Source organism: Ranitomeya imitator, chromosome 6, assembly GCF_032444005.1.
Source record: "Ranitomeya imitator isolate aRanImi1 chromosome 6, aRanImi1.pri, whole genome shotgun sequence".
NCBI lineage: Eukaryota > Metazoa > Chordata > Amphibia > Anura > Dendrobatidae > Ranitomeya > Ranitomeya imitator.
In genome coordinates this window covers 446,778,361-446,789,999 of record NC_091287.1, presented here as the reverse complement: position 1 = coordinate 446,789,999, position 11,639 = coordinate 446,778,361, and the positions used below count along the sequence as shown (strand labels likewise).

Sequence of the window (11,639 nt, the reverse complement as noted above, 5' to 3'; positions counted from 1 at the left end):
AGCGGACCGGAGACGCCCATCCGACCTGACCAGCAGCGGGACCGCCCCTGGGTGAGTATAATATAACGTCTTTTTCTCCCTTTTCAGGTTACATCGGGGGCTTATCTACAGCATTACAGAATGCTGCAGATAAGCCCCTGATGCCGGTGGGCTTACCTCACCCCGGATTTTCGGGGTGACAGGTTCCCTTTAAACTAGAGAGAGAACAGTGAGGAATTTTTAATTAAAATACATTAGCACAGAGATGAGATTATGACATGACTGGCAGACATTATTAGTGCTGCCCTCTGGTCTATGTGTCCGAGGTTCCTCCACAGGGAGTGCAATAACGGCCGCTGATTGGCTGCAGGGCTCACGTGGCCATCGTGTCCGCAGTTCCAGGACCGCACGGCGCGGCCGCCTTCTTCTCAACTATTCCTTCCATTGAATTCTCCCGCCTACACGAGATCACGTGGCTGCGATGGCGTCACTGCTGAGCCGGGTCACATGACCATGATGTCATCAAGTGTCCTTTAAGCCCTGGAAGGCAGCCTGTAGTGCGGTGGCCGCGGCAGCCGGCGGTATGGGCACCTGCTGAGAGGCGGGATCCGAGGGGTTTTGTTTCTTTTTTTTTTTTGTCCTTTTTTTCCCCCTCCTTTCTCCTCTTCTCTTTCTCCGCTGCGGCATGTGGGACAGAGCAGGAGACCCCGGCAGAGGGGGATGAAGGCGGGCAGCCTGCTGACTGTGAGCGCACACAAAGCCTCCGTGACCGCGGGAGCAGCCGGTGCATTACCCGAGCTTCAGCGCCCGTGAGCCGCTCCGGGGGAAGCAGTCACCGGCGCTCCACAGCCCGGGGAGGCCCCATCGCGGCCTGTGCCTCACCCGCCGCCGGGGACATGCAGCGGTGACCGGCGGGGAAGATGGGAATGCGGAGCCCGCACGGAGGGAGGAGAAGACCCCGCCGCTGCCCGGACCCCACCAGCTCTCGTCAGCGCCAGGCTCGGGCGGCTCCTGGGAGCCCGGAGGGGCCACAGCGCTCTTCTGTCTGAGGAGCGGGTGATGGTGGCAGTGTGACCTCCTCCACTGTGCCCGTCTGCGTGTCTTTCTTCTGGTGATTTGCCCCCACCCCTGAGGCACTTGTTCAATGGAAGTATGTTACCAGCTGCCGGTGCTGCCCCTGGACAGGCCGGTCCCCAAGCACGTCCTGAGCCGCCGCGGAGCCATCAGCTTCAGCTCCAGCTCCGCTCTGTTCGGATGTCCCAACCCCAGGCAGCTTTCTCAGGTAAGATGGCAGCCGCTCCCCAGGGTCGGTCTCCGTAGGCACCGCTATACGCCGCCTGTTGTGTGCAGGTGGGGTCTTGTATCCCCCCATCCTCGTCACTCCGTGAGATTTAGTAAGTTGCTGTTTATGGATCTCATTTAGAGTTGATTCAAATCGATTTGTAGGATCGGGGTCCTTCAGCGACAACGCCTGAGGACCACCTCTTACCCGACAGCATCTGCAGTGCTTCTACCGATTAGCCGGCCTGGCAAGGCGCCACATGGGCATCAACGGCAACACTGGCGCTCCGTAATCATGGCGCTGCGTACACCCCCGTAATCAATGGCATCTGGGAAGAGCCAGCTCTCGGGGGTGAGCTGGCCTTTCCTGTTACTGTGACTTCTCTTTGTCTGTTATGCTTCTTGGAAAGCTGGGCGGCCACCAGACTCCTGAATTTGGCCAGTCATACAGGTTTTACCTTTTTGGCTTGAAGTTGTAATGGTGGACACATTGGTAATCCAACGTCTCGCTACGTAACTGGGTAGGAGGGCTCTGACGGGCTTGGCCTTGCCTGTGGCCTCTGACGGGCTTGGCCTTGCCTGTGGGCTCTGACGGGCTTGTCCTTGCCTGTGGCCTCTGACGGGCTTGTCCTTGCCTGTGGGCTCTGACGGGCTTGTCCTTGCCTGTGGCCTCTGACGGGCTTGTCCTTGCCTGTGGCCTCTGACGGGCTTGGCCTTGCCTGTGGCCTCTGACGGGCTTGGCCTTGCCTGTGGCCTCTGACGGGCTTGGCCTTGCCTGTGCGCCATCCTCCTCCGGCCACTCTGGTACCAGGTAGAGAGCACTGGTGGATGTCATCCAGCTCATAGTGGATTGAACTGTTGTCTTGCATCACTGGGGGATTAGTCGCTCTGCACATTACATGTGTACTTGGACTGTCCAAACATCATGTGTATGGACCACATGTCTCTTCCTGATGGATGATTTTGGGGAGAGAAGAGTCGGGCATGTCACATTTCAGCACCCAATCTTTTTGTTTATAGAGGCGATGAGCCACATGAACGCATTGTGCTGGCAGCAAGCAGAGGTTGGAAAACAGGCTATATTATTATGAACATACTCGCATACATACATACATACATACATACATACTCACTCACTCAGCACTGTCCCCATCTGGGCTCACAATTTCAGTTCCCTATTAGTGATGAGCGAATATACTCGTTACTCGAGATTTCCCGAGCACGCTCGGGGGTCCTCCGAGTATTATTTATTTATTTTTTGTGCTCGGAAATTTAGTTTTCAGCGCCGCAGCTGAGTGATTTACATCTGTTAGCCAGCATAAGTACATGTGGGGGTTGCCTGGTTTCTAGGGAATCCCCACATGTACTTATGCTGGCTAACAGATGTAAATCATTCAGCTGCTGCAAGAAAAACGAAATCTCCGAGCACTAAAAAATACTCGGAGGACACCCGAGCGTGCTCGAGAAAGCACAAGTAACGGGTATATTCGCCCATCACTATTCCCTATCCATATGTGTTGGGAGTGTGGAAGTAAACTTGGGTGAACATACCCTGGCAAAGCAGCTGTGCCAACCATTAGCCACAGTGCTGGCCCTCATTAGGCAGTCATTATTGGCTAAGTATACGTTGAAATATTTTATAGCACTCGTTCTGTAGTGCATTTGTGGAAATCCAGGTTCTGAGACTCCCTGATCACAGAGACCAAGGTGCAGCTGTGCTCAGATAGTCTGGGTCTGTATTGTAGAAAGTCTCGGGGCCTGGATTCCCCCTAATGGGCAGTGCTGACCGGGGCCCTAAATGTTTAGTTACTGCCACACAGTTCTGCTTATGGTGCCTCCACTACTTTATAGGTATATAGTATACCTTCTAGTTTCTTTGTTTTTGTCCTTTTTTGATTATATTCTCTATTTTTAAGTGATTTGTTTTAATAACATTTCCTGTTTGATTCTGTAGTGTAAGGCTAAGTTCACGTGTCCAGTAATCCTCCTTTATAACGGATCCAGCAGCGATCAGTTGACAAAGGTATGCAGTCACAACTTTTTTTTTTTTTTTTGTCCTCCTGGAAACAAAAAATGATTTCAACTAGATCAGGTTTTTTTTTTTTTTTTTTTTTTTAATAACACTGAAGTCTATGGAAAATGTATCTGTTAAATATACATCCATTTGAAAAGGATCTTTTTTTTTTTTTTTTTTTATTACTAGAAATGGGGAAAAATATTTAACATACTTCTTTACATGGGAACAATGGATGGCTATTTAATGGATCCACTTTCCATATTTTGCAACTGATTGCTGCTTGATCTGTTCTAACTAATGATTATTGGATGTGTGAACACAGCCTAAAGCCGGAGTCACACTACAGCGAGAAACGGCCGAGTCTCGCAGATTAAAACCAAGCTCTGGCACCGGCACTCCAGAGCGGAGCGTGCGGCTCCATGTATTGCTGCGCGGCCGCACGCAACGCTCCGGAGTGTCGGTGACAGCTTGGTTTTAACCTGCGAGACTCGGCCGTATCTCGCTGTGTGTGATCCCGGCCTTATAGTCACTGTGGGCTAATTACATAAAATGGAAAAACCAACAGGTGTCCTGGCATTCTGGTCCTGACTGTTTGCTCAGCTGTCCTCTCACAAAGCTAAGTTAAATTTTAATCATTTGGCAAGTAATCTGTATAGAAGTGTTGGGTTCATGCGCCCTGGCTATTTGGTGCAATGTTTTGGTGCCTTTTTTTTTTTTCCTCTTTTTATGACTTGGATCAGATCCAGCAGGGAAGAGTTGTAAAATTCTTTTTTTTATTTCCCTCTGTTCCAGTCCAAACTTTGTGGGACGTTGGAAAACGAGTCAAGTCCCAACACAGAAGCTACATTGACCTAATCGCTTGCCCATATTAAGGAGGTTGGCTATTGTATTGATAATGATAACAAATGTGTTAAAGATGCATACAAGTAACTTTCTAATCTCCTTTTTTCAAGGCCTGCACCATTTTCTATATTTGCAAAGCCATATATCTTGTTTGGCCAGTATTTCCTCTTACTTGTTGGAGGGGCGTTTGGCCATAGGCTACATTGCCTCCTCAAATTAAAAGGACTATATTTTCAATGGGTTTGTCTCATTCTGGTCAAATGGCCTTTTACCTCTAGTTTCTATCCAATGGGTTCTATAACAGCCACATCCATGCATGCTGTTTTAAAAATGACCCCAGAGACCCTAAATGACTTCCTGTGTTTTTTTTTTTTTTTTTTGCTATAATGGATTGTTTAAGCTTGTTTATGTTGCCAAAACATGCATCTGTTGTGGGAATCCAATCTAATGGAGTGCTTCCCTTGATTTATGACTGTCAGAAAAAGCAAGCATGCTTTGGTATTGTATTCAGTTAGGAACAAAAGTAGTCTCCGTTAAAAAAATAAAAAATAAAAAAATATCATGGATCCTTTTAAGGCCTCTGCACACGATACGGATTTAGTGCGTATCCACAGTGTCTTTTTCTGCGCAGAAACGCTGCAGATCTGCATAGTGATTTACAGTACAATGTAAATCAATTGAAAAAAAAAAAAATGTTTTGCTAATGGTGCAGAAAAATCTGCATGAAAAACGCTGCGGATCAAAAGTAGCATGTCACTTCTTTTGTGCGGATCTGCAGCTTTTCTGCACCCTTCCATTATAGAAATCCGCAGTGGTAAAAAATGCACAAAATCCGCATAAAAACATGTCAAATCTGCACCTGCTTTTTCTGCCAGGAGATGCAGATTTTGTGCAGAAAATTCTTCTGCGCCCCAATCTGTGACGTGTGCACATAGCCTTTAGGCTCTGCACACAGTGCGTTTTCATAGCTGTTTTTTCTGCATGAAAATGGGCCAAAAACGGTATGGTATCCTTATGCTAGCTAATTCAAAGATAATCCTGAAATGTTGTGCACATGATCAGTAAATTTCCTTTGAGTATTTGCAGTGCATATTATTATTATTATTATTATTATTTATATATATATATATATATATATATATATATATATATATATATATATATATATATATATATATATATATATATAATTTTTTTTTTTTTTTTTTTTTTTTTAAGCAGCATGTCAATTCTTTGGGCGTTTCTTCAGTGTTTTTCACTCATTGACTTCAATTAAGTCAGTCAAATCCCCAGCAAAAACGCAAGTATAAAAATGTGTATTTGAGTTTTTGTTTGCGTTCTTCACTGGCTTCCTATGGTTTTTCTCACACTATCATTTGTGTGACAGTGTGAGAAACACCGCCACGATGGTTCTTATCGGTGGTAACGCTAACGCCGGTAAGACCGTCAGTCAGAGTGCTTACCACAGGTAAGCAGGCATGGGCTGATGAGACTACTCCCACCGGGCTACGTCTGTTTTTACTGATAACAGTGACAGCAGGTGCTGCTGATGGGAGATGTAGTCTCATCTATCATTGCTGTGCTCAGTGTTTAAAAAAAAAAAAAAAAAAAAATGATTACATACAATGTTCAAATAAAAAAAATTATACTCACCTAACGCCAAATCCCTGATGCCCTAGTTTCCTACAAAAAATGTAAAATAATAAACCACCATATGTTCACCTGTCCGCCGTAGTGCACGTAATCCCGAGTGTCCCACGGCGATCTCACTTGTAGAACAGTCACATCGAGAGATGTGGCTGCTCTACCTGGCTGCCGGCTATACACTCGCTCCCGCAGGGTATCACTGAGCTGCCGTGAGAGAGGTCACCGGAGTTCATCAGCGGCTCTCACTCACGGCACCACTGCGGGAGAAATTTCTCATGGCAACTCAGTGCTATACACTGCCGGAGCGATTACCTCCTGTCTAGTGTATTGCCGGCTGTCTTTGAGAGTAGTCACATCAGTGACTGCTCTCAGTCATCGGATTATCGTGCAACATTACACATTATCTTCTCTGCGGACAGGTGAAGAATATTGTGGTTTATTTTTGTTGCAGGAGATGTTGACGTCAGTGGTTTAGGCGTTCGGTGAGTATGGTTTAATTAAGATTCGTTAATGGAGTCTGTCATTATTTCAAATATAGGACTTTATTGTGGGTTTCTGTGTTTTTGTACAATATCACTATGGGGTTACTAATGGATAGGTGTCATATAGACACCTCTCCATTACTAACCTGTGGGCTTGATGTCACCTGATAATACAAAAGTGACATCAACCCCACAAATGTGAACCCCACTTGCCACCTCTACAGGGCAAGTGGGAAGAGCAAGGCCAAGTGCCAGATTTGGCCCATCTTATAGATATGCCTCTTCTGGGGTGGCTGAGAGCTGATGTTTTTAGTCTGAGAGGAAGCCAATATTCATGGCCTCTTCCTGGGCTGTTACACTTAGCCCAAAGCTGTCTGCCTAGCCTTTGCTGGTTAGATTTTAGGCTATGTGCACACGTTGTGGATTTTGCTGTGGATCCGCAGCGTTTCTGCAGCTGCGGAGCCGCAGCAGTTTTCCATGAGTTTACAGTACAATGTAAACTTATGGGAAACCAAAAACGCTGTGCCCATGCTGCGGAAAAAGCCGCGCGGAAGCGCAGCGGATTATTTACCGCAGCATGTCAATTCTTTGTGCGGAATCCGCAGCGGTTTTCCATCTGCTCCAATAGGAAACTGCAGATGGAAAACTGCAGCAGAATCCGCATTAAAAACTGCGATAAATCCGCTCTAAAAATCGCAGCGGTTTTGCACTGCGGATTTATCAAATCCGCTGCGGAAAAATCCGCAGCTGATTTTTCTACGTGTGCACATAGCCTTATAGGAGAGACCCTATGTCAATTTTATTTTTCTCTCTCCCCCTGTAAACTAGCCAGTAAATGCTAATCACATGGCTGTGAGCGGATATTAATAGTCTGGGAACCTTAATGACTATTGGCTCCTTCCCAGAATATTAACATCAGCTGTCTGCTTTCCCCTCTGCTGGTTATTAAAATTACCTAAGAGCCCACGCAATTTTTCCTTAATTTTTTTTTTTTCTTTAAAATTAACAGTTGTGTTTTGGTTATAGCCTATGTATGTTCGTTTTGTTAACGCTCCTACATAGGCTGTTGACATGGTGTATGTAGGTTTGTGTTTGTGTGTATGCTTGTGTTTACTTATCGACTTAGTAATGAGGGTGTTGGGCTGACACCTTTTTATTACTAAGCCTAGGGCTAGGTGTCAATGACAGCTGCTGACACCAAGCCCTAATCCCATTACCCTGATGCTACTGCATCAGCATGAAAAAGGTGGTGTTGAACCAAGAAATTACATCACTTTAAAAAAAAAAAAAAAAAAAAATCTTTATTTAGCTCCAAAACAGCCTTCATTGTTCTACAAAAATGCAACAAAACCGTGTGTTTTTGCCGCTGTGTTTTTCCAGCCAAGAGATGCAGGAACCTTGCAGAACTTTTTGCAATCAAATGCTCAACGTGCACACAGCCTAAAACTAAAGCCGTGAGAACTGAGCTATTTGGGTATTTAAGAGGAGGAACATGGTACCAGACATCAGTATGTTCTGCATACAAGCAGAAGAGATGTTCTCCTGTGTTGTGCCTATGGCAGGAGAGGCTTCGATCACCCTGTGGTGACTTCCATCGCTCCACTGATTTATCTGTCCTGGATGGGTGCTAGGTGCTGGTGAAGGATCAGTGATGGCTGGGGCACAGGGGGATGGTGCCGTGGGCACAGGTGTCCCTTTGTTGATGTAATGTTACAACTCACTGTGTAAATAATTGCTCATTTCAGTTCCTTTTGTAAAAGTAATGGTAAATAGTATCTGCAGGTCACAGTGGGTGCAGACTGTGACCGCTCATAACTACCGTAGCTGTATTTCTAGATCCATATGCGCATAATACTTTATGAGAATACCACATTCGGTTACTTCACAATGGAATACTAATCATACTGTAGAAAAAGCTCAGAATTTTCTGTACTCCACATCCACTTTCTGCCAATCAACCATTGCTCTGATCAGGGGGTTACTACTGATATATTTTTCTCCGGAGTAATCAAGGAGAATTCGATCAGCTGATAAAGTTATCAAGGTTGGGAAAATTAAAGGAAAACCTCCCGATCGTTTAAAGAAAGTTGTAATATTATCCACATATTGATAGATTAGAAGTTGGAGTAGTAGGTAAACTTGGTGCTGCTGGTTTAATGCTGAAAGAAAGGGGAGAAAAAAGCAGGTTGTTAGTGGGATGTACATATGTGATGGGCATACTGTGGATTTTATAGGATGAAAATCTGCAGCATTACACAATATCAGCACAGTAGATACGACTTAACCAAATGATATATCCGCACTGTTGTTGGAAAAAATTTGGTAGGTCTACCCACTAAAATTTAACATGGGACGATTTTAAATCTACCTCGCTTCAATTTTTGCTGCAGATCTGCTACTCATTTGTTGTGCATTTGGAAGTCCAGAGCAGACAAAAGTCCACTGCAGAGATCAATTGATCACTTTTCAGAAATGTAAATATTTATATTGTGGCCCCTCGGCCAGTCAGTGGCTTTCACGTGGTCTGTGACCATTGAGACGGGTGATGGGCTATTAATGCGTCGCTGAATTACCGTACTTAGGATTGTTGGAAAATGAGTGTTAGACGCAGTATATCTAGTAATATACTGTAAATGTGTTCTGTAAGAAATCTCCTTTATGGGTAAGTTATTCCTAATATTGATACTGAACAAGTTTTCTTGAGTGCGGGATCCACTCTCGGAGTCACACATTCCACTACAGGTTCATTGCTGTCAGATATTATGCAGGGCTTCTGTGATTTATGTTCTCTCTAGTATATAACAGTTTATAATGTGTCTAACAAAAATATTCTACAAGTGGAGGCCCTCTAGATACTCTCCGGGAACATCTGTGGTTGTCACCTGTTCCTAAATCCTTTCATTTTAATGCTTTTTTTTTTTTTTTTTTTTTTAGAATTGAGCAACATGAAATGGTACATTCCTGTTACAAGTCAGTCTCTAGATCAAATAACGATTAAACAAGAAAGGCACGTTAGCTTTACAATAGATCACATTATTTATAACCATTCATGTAGAACAAACTTTGGCCGCTTGTTACAGAGCAGAAGAGTAATTGGGCAGAGGTTCAGTAAGGTGCCAGAAGGATTGGGCCACAAACTGCACCACTTTCTACTTTTTATAAAAAAAAAAAAAATCAAATTTAGTGCAACCTCTGTTGTAGACCATAGGGTCATAAGACGCTGTACAATTTATTTATTTTTTCTGCAATTGGGATATAGAAGGGGGAATCGCTACATTTGGGATGCAAGAGAAGCTTCTTTCTTTACTGTGTCCCCTTCTATTTTATCACCATTCAATATCTTTGTCTCATTCTGCCTAATATTTTGTTATCTGAGCTAATCTCTCAATATTTCCTCACGTGTACTCTCATGTCCCCCAAGATCTTTGTCTCCTTCACACTTGTACGCTCCTCACCCAATTACCTCCAAAACGTCTCCTGAATATTCCTCATTCTCTGGAACCTGTGTCCCAACATGTTTGATTATCAATTTTAGGGGTAAGTTCACACTAGGTTTTTTTTTTTTTTTTCTGCAGCAAAATCTAATCTCTTGGCAGGAAAGAAGCTGCAGAAAAACACCTTTTGCTTAGTTTTCCTTGCATTTCTGTGTGCAGTTTTTGCAGCGGTTTTGGCAAAAAAAAAAAATGCAGCAAAACCTGATACCTGCATTTTTGGTGTGCTTCAACGTTTGAAGAACACTGTAGGAAGACACTTGTTCCATTGTGCAAAAAAGCCATGCAAAGCACAAAATCCTGATGACAACAAACCAAGCTGTATGCATGAGATTTCTGAAATCTCATAGACTTTGTTAGTACTGTAAAGCTGAAAATTTGCATAAAAAAACTGCAAAACCGCCTAGTGTGAACTTAACCTTAGACAATTAAAAACCCACCTCTTCCAGAAAGCTTACAGCCTGCAATGACCACCAGTGAAGCTGGTGAAACTCCCCAACCTATTGTCTCCTCTACATTACCATGTAGACCAAGGGTGGGCAATTAATTTTCCTTAGGGGCAACATGAGACCATGACTGTTGTGAAGGGCCGAACTATTAGGCTACAATTATATTCTGCTCAACATTAACATGCTGAAGTAAGTATGCTGACATCCCCCTACGTACCAAATGAGCCCCACGTAGCCTCCCAATATACTATGAGCCCCACTCAGCCCCCTATATACGGTACACACAAATATCCCATCCACATGGAAAGAAAAGCGCACATACTCGCCTTGCTGTCTTTCCCACGCCACTCTGACTCTCCATGATGAAATTACATCATCGCGACTGCTGGTTGATTTTTGTAAACTGGAGCCATCCTCCACCAATGTATCCACGGCTGTCTGCATCCAGATGATGGGGAGATCAGTGACAGTGAGCTACAGGTGGACATCAGGCGGGGGAGGGCACATTGCAACCTGCGGGCCACTTGGTCCATGGCCCGAACTGGAGCTGCTAGAAGGTTGGATGTGGTCCGTGGGCTGCTCTCTGCCCAAGTTTCCTGTATGTAGACTGTAAGCCAGCGAGGCCAGAGCCTTCTCCTCCTCTGTTCAGTCTCACTGTTAATCTATTCATTGTAATTTATATTTTGTATGTAAACACCTTTTACACATGGTACACTAAAAATAAATTATCCAGAACTCCACAAGAAACATCTGATACCAAACACATCTAGAATTCGCATTGGAAATGCGGGGTTCGATGCAATAAAGCTCTTACACCAGAACTCTGGCATAAACAGGTTTTGAAAAGTTGCAAAATGTGCTGCTGCTCTAAAATTTGTGGCAATCTGTCATACTTTTTGCAATTGGATTGGGATGAGGGTGTGCAACCTTCGCACATCAAATTAATTTCCTTACGCCACACATCTTACTCCAGTCCCCGACTAGCATAAGATTTGTGGCGAGGCTACTTTTCAGAGATGCAGGATTCTTTAAGAGGTATTCGCCTCTTAATGAATGAGAAGCGTTAGCCTCCAGCACACCTCATCGTTAAGAACGGCATGAAGAACACCGTTCTTGATGAATCGGGGGGCCGCAGTCTCCTCTTGTCATATTGTGCCTCTACCACTTAGGCCTGGATCACACGTGCGAGAAACTCGCACATCTCAATACCCAGCACTGCCGCCGGCACTCGGGATGTCTTGTATTTCTATACATGCTCTAGTCCCGAGTGTCGGCGGCTGTGCCGGCTATTGAGATGCAAGAGACTCATGCGCGTTTCTCGCACGTGTGATCCCAGCCATAAGCTGAATTTTGAACTGGCAAGTGTTGATTGATCTACGACAAAGTGATCGCCACCTATTTTATGGTCCTATTACACAGGCTGATGCAAACTGTATGGGGGCAAAAGATT

At 44.7% G+C, this 11,639-nt stretch overlaps 1 protein-coding gene across 4 annotated transcripts in view; it reads left to right on the top strand.

The window, feature by feature from the left end:
• Positions 1-514: 514 nt before the first annotated feature.
• Positions 515-11,639, top strand: part of PDE7A (phosphodiesterase 7A) — a 116,824-nt gene continuing 105,699 nt past the window's right edge. For 2 of the 4 annotated variants that reach the window (XR_011314108.1, XM_069731418.1), the window contains exon 1: positions 534-1,261. Coding sequence is in view for 2 of the 4 variants with exons in the window: in XM_069731418.1 (XP_069587519.1) it covers positions 1,124-1,261 (138 nt within the window). In the remaining 2 variants the exon portion in view is untranslated. Of the gene's footprint in view, positions 1,262-4,111; positions 4,154-11,639 lie in introns of those variants that run through there. The other 2 variants (XM_069731417.1, XM_069731419.1) reach the window with 2 other exon arrangements.